Here is a 15,645-nt window from a genome sequence, read left to right on the forward strand (position 1 = left end):
TCACCTGTATGCAGATGTGCGGCACAATATCCATGTACACCCTAATCTTCATACAATTCGACATTTTAGCAGCTGAAAAGCAACGCACCAAATACGTACCGTAATTTGGTGATTCAGCAGAGTTGCTGGTGATACAGTTTGCAGATTAATTAATCGTCCTTTGAGTGTTTTAAATTGATGTTAAAATTTTGAAAGATTTTATTAATGTTTTGTCAAATAAAAATCTTGATAAAGACCTTTGATTTTATTTGTGAAAATTGCTATGGATTGTGGGAAAATTTTTCTGATTTGAGAGATTTGGGATTTTTCTTGAAGAATTCCTCATGGAAAATCATTGTAGGCAGCTACCTAAGTTCCAGCGACGATTTGATTGTTAAAAATTCGATGTATTTATTAACGAAAAAAGCTCTCCTTCCTCTGTGTGTTGTGCACAAAAAAAACTCTCAAAAGTTCATCAAATATCTCTCTTCAAACAATTTAAGAATACTTATTAAACATCCTACTTCTAAGCTTTATAGTTGAATGAATCAAATTGAATAAAAATCGTCGTGTAGATGGAGATGCTGCCCAGAACAGAGTAGAGAAGGGTGTAGTCATAGGTGAAGAGGCCACAGCTGGCAACAGGTTCCCGACTCTGGAGTTGCATTGAGAAAATCTTGAGCTTTCGGGTGGGTAAAAGCTCAGATTAGTAAGTTTCAGCAAGTCAAGCATATAGAATTTCCTCACCTCTTGCAAATCCGGATGGTTGGGGTGCAAATTCATTCCCTTGTGGATGAGAACAGCCGTTCGACGACCCTCACTCGTGACCCGACTTGCCATAACGATGACTGTTACCACGAAGAAGGCAAAGTAGGAGCTCCAGAGGACATAGCCAATTGGTGATAAGAGGAGACTTTCCCTATCATCGACATTCCTTTTGTACATTGAACTGCACGAGAGGACCCAGAGGAAGATGGACAGGGTGATCCCCGCCATAGCCTGAGTCAAAAAAAAAATTTTTTTTAAAGAAAATTTAAAAGATCTTTCAAATATTTGCTTAATTTCCTACCACAATTGAGAGAAAAGAGTTCACGCAGTCAAGGAGATCATTTAGCTCATCGTGAGCAATTCGTAGTTCCTTCACTTCCCCATCATCCTGTCCAGGAGTCCTTTCTTTAGCACTTTTGGTGAGAAAATGGCGACTAAAGTTAATATTGATGGCTGCAAAGCGCGAATAAATGGCAACGAGCATGTAGAAGAAGTGACTCATGAAAGCTCCATAGGCCGTTACAGCTACATAATGGCTCGTAATGTGGATGCACATTTTAACATAATTCATCGTGCCCAAGCTACTGTAGAAGCAGTGGTAGCCAATAAGCAAGAAAACGAAGGTTACCCAGAGAATCGTGTAGGCAATAGCCATGTAAAATTGCCTCTTGTAGTTGAACTGAACGCCCACACTTGAGAGCTTTTTGTTTTAGAAAAGATTAAGAAAAACAGCTCGCATTTATTCAAAGAATTAAAACGATTAAGATGCTCGAAATCTATCTTGAAGAACACTTAAAAATCGATTAAATCTAAATATGAAAGAATAGATTTTAAGAAAAGAAGATTTGTTTTCTTTTAATAATATTAGAAAGAATGGGCCATTATTCAGCGACCAAGAAACCTTTGAAATCTTTGAATTTTGTACTGAAAATTCGAGATTTTAAGCGAATTTCAAGAGTTTCTTGGTCAAGGCCCGATATTTCTTAAAGAAAAATATTATTTTTAATTTTAGTTCATTTTATTGAAAAAAAAAAGAACGTAAATCCTTTACAAAAGAAACCATTAAACATTAACATTAAAAGCTTTTGTGCACAATAAACCAAAAAGCTCCCTTCAAATTAAATTTTTAAATTAAAATTAATTAAATCAATTTTTTGTTTTTCTAAAATCATTTTAAAAGAATTTCCTTAAATGGAAAATAAATAGATTTTGAGTAAAAGCTTCGACTTACCCGCGTATCAATACGATGCAGAAGTCTCACCATTTCCCAGTTGCTCTTCCTCATGAGAGAACTGACAAAAGTGAAGAGAATGGTAAAAACGAGTCCCCCCATGAGGACACCTCTGCTGATGAAATTAAGAATACTCGAAGATGAAAGTTCCCCGTAGATGTCCACAATGACATTGAGGTAGACCACCGTGCAGGATAGGGCGATAAAAGTGACGGTATTGAGGAGCCCAAGAGGGGACAGCGGTAGGTGTTCGGAGGTGATGTCCTGCGGCAATTTGTACGGGCACATGCCAACGAGGCGGTATGAGAGGTGAATTATTCGCACTGCTGGCAAAACACTCGAGAATGTCTTCTCCTCCATGGCTATGTTGGAATTAATTGGTGCGGACTGTGCGGAATTGGGATTTGTGTGTGGTATGGTAGGCATTGGAGTTTGCTTCAAATCGATACAAATTAAATTGATTGAAGTTGTGTTCTTAAGCACAATTTGCTGCCACACACCCGTAATCGCCATTGGATGGTACCCACAATGAATTAGGTTAATAAATTTACTGAAAATTTAATGCAGCCACCCACACGGAAGTTGACGCACTACGTGGAAATTGGGGCAAAACTGACCTTGTCAAGGAGCAGAGTTGAATTCATCTTTACAACAAGATTGCTGTACATTGAAAATTAAAAATTTATTGCTTGGCTTTTTAGAGAATTTTTTTTTAATTTCAAAATTCCTTGCAGCTATATTTGTTTTACATAAATATGATTTTGTAGCCTTGTTTCTACTATTAAATATTTTGTCTTAAAAAAAGGAAGAATGAATTTTCGCAAAAATATACAAAAATTAGAAAGCTCCTTTTCCATATATCTTTTTCGTTGCCTACTTTCCACACAACTTAGAATGTCTGTAGTCTTAAACAGCTACTAAACTCTTTATCTAGTCCTTTATCCATTTAACATAAAGCAACATACACAGGAAGCTTGTCTAGTGGGTAATAAAATTTAATAAAATGAAGCCATCTGGTAATTAACCGATGTCTCCATTGCTAAAAAAAAAAAATTAAAAAAAAAACTAAAAATAATAAAATTCAACTGAAAATTTAATTTAAAAAGAAACAAATATTTAGCTTATAATAAAATCTTTCCCATTCCAACCATTACGTTTAAATATTGAATCAGTATATATGTACGTTTAAGGAATAAAGGTAAATACATATGTATGTAACAAAAAAGCATTCACTTAGCGTGTAATGTGCAAAAGGTGCAAATGAACTGTTATTCAGGTAGTTCATAGAGATTATTTCAGAAATTCATAAATCATGATTAATAAATCATAAAACATTGACTCAGTGCGTCCGGCTGTCATCCCGCGAAGGTTTCATCAGACTTTTTCTTGAGCTTTCAGTTAAAGGCGTCCTTCAGTAGGAGAAAGTATGAGTAGAGGGTTTTGTAGATGGACATGCCCGTCTCAAGATTTAGTGGCGCCAAATGACCCACCGTCAGAGCTTTTACAGTTTGTGCACGTTGTAGCATAAGCAGCAACTTCTTTCTGTTGCTCAAGCTCATGTAGAACCAATTGGTATTGTACAATTCAAAGGCAATATCCTGGTTCTATTGGAAGAAAAATATAACCATCGTTGAATTATTTTTTTTTTGGGAAGAACTTCCTTTGGATTTTGGGCTTACCTTTGTCTCAATTATTGATCCCAGGGAGTTGTAGAAGAAGAGCTGGAATAGTGATGTGAGTACAATGCTGTAGAGGGCAAAGTAGTCAGTCTGAAAAGCAAGTCGAATGAAATGGGAGGAAAATCTCAATACAGGGAAGGAATTCACGAGACCAAAATACTCACCGACCTTCCGGCGTACATGGCAACTGACCCGCTGAAGGCAAAGCTTCCAAATTGCATGAGAAACATACCATTGTACATCTCATCGAGGTTATTGATGTAGCTGAGGTATTCCCAATGCAGCTGAATGATGCGCTTTATTGCTTCTGCGGTGTCCTCACTGCTTGTCCTTTCATCCAAAACAGCCGTGGACATCCTCTGAATGGTGACAATGATGGAATCCCCCATTGAGACACCACTGAGGATAAAATAGGCAATAAGTCCATCGAGAGCGATCACCTCGTACACCCCAATGACCAAGGCGCCCAACTGATACAGCAACTGGATCTCATAGTCCGGAAATCCGGCTTTGGGATCTGTATTGAAACCTGGGATGTTGAGTACAAAGATGAATTGGGGACTGCCCAGCACAATGCCCAGAAAGGCATAGAGGGAGAAGAAAATGATGTTCAAGGTGAGGGTGTAGAAGAGTAGTTTGAGCAGAACACTGAGCCTCTTTGCCCATTTCAGGTACATTTCATGTATCTCAGCATCATTCTCGCTCTCTGTTTGCTTGTACGTGATCATGTCGAAAATCTTCCTGATGCGCTTCTGGTAGATGTAGGCGTTGATGGTTTTAAAGCTGCACTGTCGGTGCATTAATAGAAAATGCAATGAATCCATTGAATGAATGCGAGACAATTTAGCTTTTCTGTGAGGGATGAATGAGATGATTTTCAAATTGACTTATTTGAGAACTATGAGAAATACGCTAAAATTGACTTCTTTTGAGTAATTTAGAGCATCAATAAAAAATTGTTATTTGTGCAATTTTTGTGCAATTATTAGGTAAACATGGTATTACTTTCTTGAGTTTTTATTGATTAAAAAATATTTTCTGCGAATTGTACAATGTTTTTAATAAATTAAAGTATTTTTTTGCTATGAAAACTGGAAATTTTTAAATAAAATTTACTTTTTAAATTGATTAAAAATTGCGAGTTTTATTTAATCCCTGGATGGAACCTTACCACGAATTCGATAAAAAGAAAATCGAGAAATTTCCTCATTTAATGGTCTTTTTAAGTTTTTAGCATTAGAAAAAAAAATTAAATTTTTAGCATTTTTCCACATTTATTGGACCATTTTGGACCATCGTTTACGTTAAAAAGAATCCAATCGAGTGAGATTTTTAGGAGGGGGTAGAAAAGCCTCAGATGTTAACTTCTGAATGGCAAACCACCCCCACATTTTCCGAGGGCAGAAGAAACAAAGCTCAGAAATCACGTGCTATCGCCACCAAATCACCCTGAAGCTGAAATATTAATTTCTTCCCCAAAAAAGAGCTCATAAAACCCCGCAAAATGGTACCATTTGGATGCTAATCACGTGCCAATTTGTGGATAAATGGCCTCCAAACCTGACCAGCTGCTCCCCAAATGGAGATGCATTTGAGGAATGTTTGGATGTCATTGCGATGGTAGTACAGGGTGTACAGGGTGAAGCTGTGAAAGAAGAATGGATAGATGAAGCAAGCGTAGAACAAGATGGTCCTCCGACGGTCCCTAATTAGTGGATCCAGGTCAATGATCCGGCAAAGTAGCACCACAAAATCCCGACTATCGGCCACAGTGCGTGTTGGTCGGAACATCTTCACGAAACTACCGTGTCCAAAGCCTCAGTGGGTCCTTTTTGCTGCTTCTCGCATCCTTGGAGGGGTTCATTAAAAATTGACCGACCTCTCGTTGGGGGGTGATGAAGTCCAAATGATTTCTCAAGACAAATTATTCAGATGTTTTTGTCCATATATCCCTGTGGGTTTTGCCCCAGAAGTAACATCCACGCACACATAACTTATATAGTTTGTGACTCGTTAATTAATTAACTTACGAGTTTCTGTCGAGACATCACCCCAAAAACACCATCCCTTTGAAGGATTTTACATTATATTGAAATTCAAGGGGAAATGTTTGAGCACGGAAATTGTGGAAAATTCTCTTGTGCAAAATTGCAAAGGAATAAAGTGAACAAGATAGGGCATCAATAAGGACTTCTTGGAAAAATTTTCTTTATTAAAGAATTTATTAAGAACGAATAAAGTTAATTCGGAGAAATTTTTACTTTTATTTCTTTAACGTTTCAACAATTTAACACAATAATTGGGTAATTTTAATTCATCTTTTTTGAAGCTTTTAGAGCTTTTTGTAGCATCTCCAAAAAATATATTTTTCTTAAGTTTTAACAGCATCCATGAGAAGGACAGAGTAGGAGTAAAGAATTTTGTAGACATCCATCCCAGTTTCCAGATTGAGCTTTGATATATTGCCCACCGTCATACCACGCTGTGTCCTTGCTCTTTGCATTATAAATATCAACATTCGACGATTTCTCACATTCATTGACGTCCATTGAGCTTTGTAGAGTTCTTCGGAAATCTTGAAGTTCTGAATTAAAAAAAAATTAATACAAAAAAGTAGGAATCAACTAAAAAGAAAATAAAAAAAATTTTACAGACTTTGCTCTCAATGACAGAGCCCATAGAACAAAAGAAGAATAGTTGAAAGACTGCAGTCATTGCTAACCAATATGCGGCATACCAATTGCTCTAAAAATAGTTGCAAAAGAAGGTTAATTTTGAACGAATTATCCTACAAAAAAAAGACTTAATAAACTTACTACTCGTGCTGCATAGAGACCAATAGAACCACTGAGAGCAAAACTTGCAAACTGTATTAAGAACATGAGATTGTACATCCTGTCAAGGCGATTCACATAGTTGATGTACTCTTGATGAAGCTGTCCCAGGTACCGGATGAACGCTGTAGTTTCCACGTCAGTGAGAGACTCCCGAACCAAAAGAGAGGACATCCGACGCACGTGGGTGATTAGAGCATCTGCCATGGCTGCTCCATTGAGGACAAAATACCCAAACATTCCATCAAGACAAACCAGCTCATTTGTTCCCACAAAAAGGCATCCAATATGAAAAGCTGTTTGGATTTCATAATCTGGAAAACCCGCTTCTGGGTATGGATTTAAACCTGCGTGAAAAATTAAAAAAAAAATCTTTCCTAAATGTAATCCTGATCAAGGATTTCTTTGAATTTACCAGGAATATTGCAGATCACTACAAACTTTCTTTTTCCATAAATTACGAAATACAGCACTGGGTATATAGCGAACATTACTAAATTCATATTGATGATGTACAAGAGAAGTCTCTGAAGAATGTAGTGAATGCGATTCTTCTTGCAGTAGTGTTCTTCAATTTCAGGATCATCTTGAATTTCGTCATACTTCCTTTTTACAAATTCAAAGACTTGACGAAGGTCCTTTCGATATATATGGGCTACATGTGCCTTGAGGCTGCACTAAAAGACAAAAAATATTAAGAGCTAAAATTATCTATTCAATAGGGCTATTTTGTACCTGAATAGCACCCCCACAAACTGAGAGACACTGAAAAACCGTTGCATGATCACTTCGATGAATATACGAGCTATATACACAGAAAACCATATATAATCCCGGTACCCAGAAGCACAGATAGTACGAAATAGTTTTTCTGCCATCCCTCAAGAAGATATCTAGTCCTGAAAAAGCACATCGTTTTAACAAATATTCCCGCCCTTTTGCGACTGTAAAAGCTCCCGAGGCCATCACTTCCAGTTCCCTTCTAACAAAGTTTGAAAGAAATTCAAGACACCACCTACGTATTTATATTGCATACACTACATTTTGAATTGTATAGGGAATGAAAATTGGAAGGTTTATGAATTAGAAAAGTTAATTTTCCATTTATTTCCATATTAATTGACGAGCTTAATTACTTTTAAAACTTTTTGTCTCTCAGTGAAATTAGAATCATTGAGTTTTGTTGAATATTTTGAATAATTAATTTATACTTGACTAGTCATTGATGATTTTTTCGGACAAGAGCTTTCCCTTTTATTTTATGGTTATGAGAAATTAATTTACAGAAATACACGTGTTTGTAATTAATTTTAATTTAATTCTTTCAATTTTCGTTTATTGTTCTTGTGGCTTTTATAGATTTTGTGAGTATCAATTCAATATTTTTCTAATGAATACTTACAGAAAATAAAAAAAATGTTATAAATATGTAATGAAAAAGTAGGGAGTTTATAAAACATTAAAACTTAATTTATAACTCATACATTTTTTAATAAAAAAATTAATTTCTTCCTTTTTTTTTTAAATAGAGTAAGGAAGGGATATGGAGTTGCCTTTAAACGAAGGTAGAAAGAGTCTGCATGAGATATTGCAAAAACAACAGTGGTTATACTGGACTCAGATGGCTAAACAGCTGTAAGCTCTGCCACCTTATCCTGAATTTCTTTAAAATTGTTTATTTTTTTGTTAATAATACTCAATGTAAAAAGAAATCAGTTGAAATACATACATAGATACATACAAAAGGGATATATTAAAGGACTCCTCCATCAATAGAAATGAGTTTGGAAAAGCATGGGTATTTTGCAAGAAAAAGAAAAAAAATAATTTAGAATATTCATAACTGCTTGCATCAGCACTTGTCGTAAAAATTGTTTCTTATATAGAGTTTTTAAAATTTATACAACAAATGCTGATGCAAGCGGCGATAGGAGTTGCAAAAATATACGATCGGGGCCAAACCTCCCAAGGAAGGATACTTTTAGGGTCCGGGAAGGAATTTTCGGTATCCTGAACTCAGTTTCATCCATCTAAATGGACAGAAGGTACCTCTGGAACCTATCCGTCATGATTGGAGGTACTCACAGGATAATCCACAACGAGTATATCGTTTTTTAGCGAGGATATAATCAAAATTCAATAAAAAATAAAATTTTTGAATTTGTATTTAAATTTTGAATTTATTCAATGATTTTTTTCTAAGACGCATCATTTACGATTTTCAGTTGGAATTTCAACATATCAACAACTCAGCTGAAAAGCACAATGTGGTTTCATTTTTTTTAAACTTAAATACATTTCGATAGACTTCAAAGAAAGCCTTTCAAAATAACAGGGATATGATCAAGCTTCAACAGCATCCATGAGAAGGATAGAGTAGGAGTAGAGAATTTTGTAGATATCCATCCCAGTCTCCAGATTGAGCTTTGATATATTGCCCACCGTCATACCACGCTGTGTCCTTGCTCTTTGCATTATGAACATCAACATTCGACGATTTCTCACGTTCATTGACGTCCATTGAGTATTGTAGAGCTCATCCAAAATCAGGGAGTTCTACATTGGCAAGAAAACCCGCAAAATTGAAAGTTTTGAGGGAATAGTCGTAATTGAGGGGAATATGTGCTATGCACTCACCTTGCTTTCGATGATGGAACCCAGAGCACAGGAGAAGAATAATTGAAACACATTACATATAACAATCCAGTACACGGCATACCAATCACTCTGGGGAGATGAGAAAATATCAGTTGAGGGGGTGGTTGAAAATACACGAGAGAGATTTCAATAATAGATTGCAAGGAGACTTACAATTCGTGCTGCATAGAGACCAACGGAGCCACTGAGAGCAAAACTTCCAAATTGCATTAAGAACATGAGATTGTACATCCTGTCGAGGCGATTCACGTACCCAATATACTCTTGATGGAGTTGACTCAAGTGACGAATAAAGGCTGCAGTGTCGCTATTGGTGAGAGAGTCTTGGCCCACCAATAAAGACATTCGACGTACGTGGATGATGAGGTTGTCTGCTATGACCGCCCCATTGAGGACAAAATACGTAAATATCCCATCAAGAGCAACCAGCTCATTTATCCCAACAAAAAGGCACACAAGATGAACGGCGGTTTGTATTTCGTAGTCTGGAAAGCCGGCTTCTGGGTCAGGATTTAAGCCTGGAAAATTACATAAATTTTCCCTCTTGGATTGAATTTATTTGTTTGGATTCTTAACTTTTAGAATTTTTAAGCGAAATATTAATTTTTGTATTCAATGTTTAAGTCTTTTGATAAAATTTTCAAAAGAATTTAATATTCTTGAATATGTTTCAAAATTCTAAGAATTAAATAATTTTTTTATAGGGAGCCTAATCGTAAATGATTTTAGCCAATTCGGACTAAATTATAAATTCTTAACTTACCAGGAACATTCATAATCACAAGAAATTTCCTTTTTCCGTAGACAAAAAAATTAATGAGTGAGTATGAACCCATCAGAACTAACGTTACGTTGTACATGTAGAAAATTATTTTCTGTAGAAAATGGTACGTCTTATTCATTTTCCAGAAACATTCGCTAATTTCTGGATCATTTTCACTTTTCTGTTGCATTTGCTGTATAAAATTAAATTTTTCACGAAAATTCTTTCGATGGAAATGAGCTAGATGAATCTTGATAGAGCACTGGAGAATAATGAGAATAAGATTTACAAGCTTTTGTCTGAATTCATCTAAATGATGCTAAATAGCTTACCTGACCAGCTGCTCCCCAGAGAGACAAACATTTAAGAAGAGTTACAGGTTCATTCTGAAGGATGAAACAAGTGTATAAGCAACAAATTTGATAGAAACTCGGTACCACGAAGCTGAGATAATACGAGAGGGTCTTCCTGCCATCCCTCAAGAAGATATCTAGACCTGAAAAAGCACACCGTTTCAGTAAATATTCCCGCCCTTTTGCCACTGTAAAAGCTCTTGCGGCCATAACTTCGAAAAAACTGTTTAAGGTGTTTAAACAAACTGTCTAGATTTATAAGAAAGCTCAAGGATACCGATGATGAATGAGGTGGAAAACAAAGTTGTTAACTGTTAAGCATGGATTGACGTTTAATTTTCTCCAATAATTTCCAAATATTAATTATTGACGTACACCCATAACTTTCGAAAATCATCAACAACCGTGCGTGATGAGAATCATGAGCCCTGTTACGCTTTTTGCATAATTAACGATAATTTTCCAGGAAATTAATGATGATTTTGACGAGTAGGTACTCGTACCCACCCTCTTTGGGAAATTGTTTAAACACGCGTACGTTAGGTATTGATTTTATCTTTTAAAATTGTCTTTTAAGTACTAACATGACATTTATTACTTCTCCAAGAAACATACATCGAGACATTTAATTTTCTCAAGTACAATATTCGTTGAAATTTCTCACATTTCACCCCAAAGCTCCATCCTTTTGTGTGTTTCACTTGAAGACATCTTTGAGAAGGAGAAAATATGAGTAGAGTGCTTTGTAGATAGACATGCCTGTTTCGAGATTGAGTGGAGCTAAATGGCCCACAGTGATTGTCTTCATCCTCTGTGAGCACTGGAGCATCAGCAAGATGTACTTTTTATTATTCACGCTCATTTTTAACCAATTGATCTCGAAGAATTCTTGCGATATTTCTTGATTCTTTACAAAAATAAAAGTTAAAATTAAAAAGGATTCAGTACACTCAAGTCCCTACTTGAGACGTTACCTTTGTCTGCAGAACTGTCCCAAGGAGATTGTAGAAGAAAAGCTGGGTGAAGGAGGTCAAAACTACCCCGTACACCGCAAACCAATCACTCTGGAATAAAGACAGAGTTTAGGTTGAATTTCTTCATAAATCTGTACTTAACTTACTGTCCCTCCTACGTAAAGTGCAACGGATCCACTGAGAGCAAAACTTCCAAACTGCATCAGTAGCATAGTACTGTACATCCGGTCAAGCAGATAGACGTAGTTCATGTACTCTCGATGCAGAAAAACCAACTCCTTAATCCTTTCCGAAGTAGCTTCATCCGTAATTTTATCTCCTTCAATACTCTTTGATAGACTACGAGTTTTCAGGAGTAAAGTCTCCGCAATTGCTGCTCCATTGCAGACAAAGTATGCAAATAAACCATCAAGAGCAATGAGCTCATACACACCTGCTACGAGGGCTATAAATTGGTAGAAAACATGAATCTCATAGCTAGGAAAGGGAGCATAGGGATCAAAATCCAAGCCTGGAATATTGCAGATCAAGAGATGCTTTCGTTCATTGAAAATCACGATAGATAGCAAGACGTAGAGACTTAGGAGAACGATGTTGTTGCTCAAGACGTAGAATATGGTTCGTTGAATCAAGTTTAGTCTTTTAGCCCACTTTAGGTAACGTGTGTAGACCTCAGAGTCATCTTTACTTTTGTCTTGCTTCTCATTTAGAAAGTGAAATGCTTCCCTCATGGTTTTGCGATAGATCAGAGCAAGGAATGTTTTTACGCTGCACTGTTAAAAATTGATAGAGAACTATTAGTATGGTCTGTTAGAGATTTTCATGAGATCTAGCGATTTTCTAAAGTACCTGCCCAGCAGCTCCCCATACAGATAGGCATTGGAGGACAGTCATAAGATCGTGTCGATGCTTGTAGAAGGTGTACAAGCAGAAGATGTGGTAGCTCGTATTAACCCAGAAGCAGAGGTAGTAGACAAAGCGTCGTGGTGCCTTCTGGATGAAGACATCAAAACCGACCATCCTACAGAGGAAAAGCGTATAGCTACGGCTATCAACCACGGTAAATCCACCCTGGGCCATGATTCAAAACTGCGACAAAAGCCACCCTCAGTGGGGTTTTTAACAACACTCGAAACTTCGGCACAGAGGCACCGATTCATCAAAGTTTAATGAGGGGAAAGTTTCAGATTTCCACGTGGCCCAGTTTTGACGAGAAAAAGTGAGTGCGAGAGAGGGAAAAAAACAGCATGAATGGAGAGCCCACGATTTGACTCTGGTGTACCCTAAATTATTCACATGAATGGGGAATTTGGGATTATTTCTGTCAGCCACGAAGCACAAAGAGGCTTTTAGCATAAAGTCTCACATGAACGGAGAGAGATTAAATTTTTCATGCCAGAAATGCAATAGAGCTTTTTTTCTCCGTTCGCAAGGGGTTTTCCATTTGAAACTTTTGAGGGTGGACTTTGCAACAGAAAAAAGTTCCCAAAAGTGATTACTTTGCAGCTCATTGCTTGAATGAAGCTTTTTTAGTAAAGTAAAATATATTTTGGAGCATTATGAGGAAATTCAAAAGGAAGAAATTCCGACAATGATGTACCCTTAATGGACAAAAATAATGCGAATGAAAAAAAAAAGTTGGGGAGCACATAAAAATATTCACAAGTGAACAATCGCATTGGAATATAAATTCCAATTTGGCATCTATTGAGTGCAATAAATTAAATTGACAATCAAATGAAAATATATTTATTTTGATGCCACCCATTCTTGTTAAATAAAAAAAATAGTCCACCCACCCCGTCAATTGACAACTCACCCACCCCCCGGAACATACATTGAATTTACTGTACGTGACAGAATTCCCGGGCGATTCGTATATTGGCAGCACCACAGAGACATGATCTGATTCGGAATTCCATTTACCCACAATTTTCCCACAAGAAAATTAAATAAATATGAAATACACGTTGTTCTCTTCACGGGTTCCTCCCTTTTAGCATGAATGCAAGCTCTCTTCAAAAACTATAACAGCGAGCTTTGGGTATGTTAGCAAAGCTGTGTATACGCGGGCATATTTCATTCGTTTGATACACTTCTGCTGGTATTTGCAGATCGTTGTCAATCAAAAGCGTAGGTGTGTGATTTCTGCATGGATTTCCACAATCGCACCATTTCCCCCGAAAAAAAGCCTCGTGTCGTATAAAATTGAATTTTCCGGAAATATTTTTCAAGCAGCTTGCGCAATCTGATTCGCAACGAGAGTTGTGGGCGAGAGAAAGGCGTGTACAATTCGCGGAGTGATTGAAATGTGCGATTGTTCGCCCGAGATAGAGCTGATCAGTGACTGTTGGTTTAAACACATTATCACTAATTGCATCTGCTCTTACGTAAAAGTTGGGATTTTAGTGCAAAAATAGCAAAAATAAATAAATCATGCCCATTGAGAAATTTGTCTGTGAGTCAATTGCGAATGGTACACAAGTAAAAACACCCTGGAGAAATCATTGGAATAATTGTGTGATGTCCAAGGAAAAGTCTCTTGGTTTTTTCCTTCGTTTATTGTCTATCAGAGATTTATTTCAGTTCTCACTGAATTTAATTTTTATCAAAGCTTTTGAAAACTGGAAGCCCGGAGGAAGACAAAATATAGGATTGAAACGTGGAAATTACTTGGAAGCTCATATGAAACTTCGAAGGAGTTCTGGAGAATCTCCATGAGAATTCTCTAATCATGAGATAATATAAAATTTCACAGGGGCTTTTACAAGATGATCTTAAGCGATCTTGAGCTACAGAACTATTTTATTTCCTATAAAAAAGCTCACTTTATTGTCTTTAAAAAATCAGATATTTTCTTTAGTGGGTTCAAATATTTTATTTATCAAAATCTCAAGAAAGCTTATCAGAGATTTTCGTCTCAAAGTTGACCCAAAAAAGCTTGAGAAATTTCAGTGGCAGTTGAATGAGACAATTGAACAAAAATTCCTTTGATTCAAATCTCTATCTTTGACACATTTTGATAAAGTGATTGATAAGGTAAATAAACGTGATTTTAATGATTAGTAAAATGAGTAAAATTATTCAAATTAATGAACTAATATTTTACCTCAGAACGTGACAAAATACTCCTTCTATCGCCTATCGCAATGTGTGAGAATTTATTAATTTTCACGCATTTTGGAGTCTTCTTGGAAAAGCCGGAAAACCCTGTTTGTTTGTTCATCAATTCCTCCAGTTGGGTAAGCACACATGCACAGAGAGAGACACCATCTACATATAATTATAATATGTATATATGTGAGGTTCATCCCCATACTAAAAGCACGTGCAAATCACAATGAGCAACATTTCCTATTAGGAGTTAATTAAATTTCATCACATTCGCGGCAATAATTCCGCGGTTGTTTGCTCAAAACGCCCAAAATGTTGATGGTGCAGGCACGCTCTAGCTAGAGGGTGGAGGAATGGAGTATGCCTACAATTTGCATGCGTGATTAATAAGTAAGCATCAGAGCTTGGTAAATAAGTGGCGTAATGAAATAAATCCTTTCGGGGGGTGGTGTTAATTACAAACACAATCCATTTACACATACAACGCGACATACATATCCTCCAAATTATCCACGTTTTTTTATTATTGAACATCATAACAAAAAAAAAAGCTTCCCCTGGAGCTTTTCAATGGCCAGAGGGTGATTTTGTCAACAAGGGTTGGGAATTTGTATAATGAAATTATTACTGCTTTCAGTGCAAAATTGCATTCATTCATTAACCTTTGGAATGCGGAGGCCTTGGTAGTTACGTAGAATGCGAAGGTGGGGTCGTTGAACGACCCCAAAAAGAAGGCCAATTTTCTCCCAAATTATACAACCTGGAGTTGTCGGGTTAGTGCCTATAGATTCCTTATATAGTCCTCTTGCCCCTTGCATCACAAATTCGCCACCCGGAAACACACAGAAGAAGATATTAGGGAAAAACATTTTTCACTCATTTTTCACGCTTTCTTCGTGAGAAATTTGCCACGAAGTTGACCGCAACCACTATTTTTTTCACTATTTCCCCACATTCCCCTCACTTCCCGCACCGTGATAAATGGCAATATTTCTCTAATATTCTTTATTGTTTTGCACATTTATATGCTTATAATTATGTTTTATGTTGTTTATGTCACTTATTCGCGATAATTCTGACACTGAGAAGGTAAAGTGAGAAAGTAAACACAACCCTTCAACCCCCTTCAACCATATGATTTATAATGTGACTAACTTCATTCTAAGAAATTTTCCGCAGCATGGCCGTTACATCAATTTTTGAATTCCCTTCTTCTACATTTTCCTTAATAACTTTTCTTGTGGTAGTCGGATTGAGCTGAAATTTTTACACAACCTCCTCAGATAACACAA

At 36.6% G+C, this 15,645-nt stretch overlaps 2 protein-coding genes across 2 annotated transcripts; both read right to left on the reverse strand.

Annotated features, from left to right (window-relative positions):
- Window positions 1-234: 234 nt before the first annotated feature.
- On the reverse strand, window positions 235-2,324 carry LOC129796228 (uncharacterized). The gene is made up of 4 exons (XM_055838015.1): window positions 1,979-2,324; window positions 1,049-1,447; window positions 727-978; window positions 235-661 (listed from the first exon to the last, which is right to left on the reverse strand). The coding sequence occupies exons 1-4, from the start codon at window positions 2,264-2,266 to the stop codon at window positions 506-508; spliced, it is 1,095 nt and encodes a 364-aa protein (XP_055693990.1). The 5' UTR covers window positions 2,267-2,324; the 3' UTR covers window positions 235-505.
- A 1,048-nt stretch (window positions 2,325-3,372) lies between these two features.
- On the reverse strand, window positions 3,373-5,448 carry LOC129786965 (odorant receptor 30a-like). Its single transcript, XM_055822232.1, has 4 exons — window positions 5,218-5,448; window positions 3,822-4,445; window positions 3,658-3,747; window positions 3,373-3,582 (listed from the first exon to the last, which is right to left on the reverse strand). The coding sequence occupies exons 1-4, from the start codon at window positions 5,446-5,448 to the stop codon at window positions 3,373-3,375; spliced, it is 1,155 nt and encodes a 384-aa protein (XP_055678207.1).
- Window positions 5,449-15,645: the final 10,197 nt, after the last annotated feature.

This window comes from Lutzomyia longipalpis, chromosome 1 (genome assembly GCF_024334085.1).
Source record: "Lutzomyia longipalpis isolate SR_M1_2022 chromosome 1, ASM2433408v1".
NCBI classification, from domain to species: Eukaryota; Metazoa; Arthropoda; class Insecta; order Diptera; family Psychodidae; genus Lutzomyia; species Lutzomyia longipalpis.

Coding starts and splice junctions, on each gene's coding strand:
- LOC129796228 (XM_055838015.1), bottom strand. CDS start 2,266: ATGTGCCCGTACAAATTGCCGCAGGACATCACCTCCGAACACCTACCG. Junction 979..1,048: donor ACTCTTTTCTCTCAATTGTG/GTAGGAAATTAA, acceptor TTTTTGACTCAG/GCTATGGCGGGGATCACCCT. Junction 662..726: donor ACCATCCGGATTTGCAAGAG/GTGAGGAAATTC, acceptor CCCACCCGAAAG/CTCAAGATTTTCTCAATGCA.
- LOC129786965 (XM_055822232.1), bottom strand. CDS start 5,448: ATGTTCCGACCAACACGCACTGTGGCCGATAGTCGGGATTTTGTGGTG. Junction 4,446..5,217: donor TTTGGGGAGCAGCTGGTCAG/GTTTGGAGGCCA, acceptor ATGCACCGACAG/TGCAGCTTTAAAACCATCAA. Junction 3,583..3,657: donor GATCAATAATTGAGACAAAG/GTAAGCCCAAAA, acceptor TTCTTCCAATAG/AACCAGGATATTGCCTTTGA.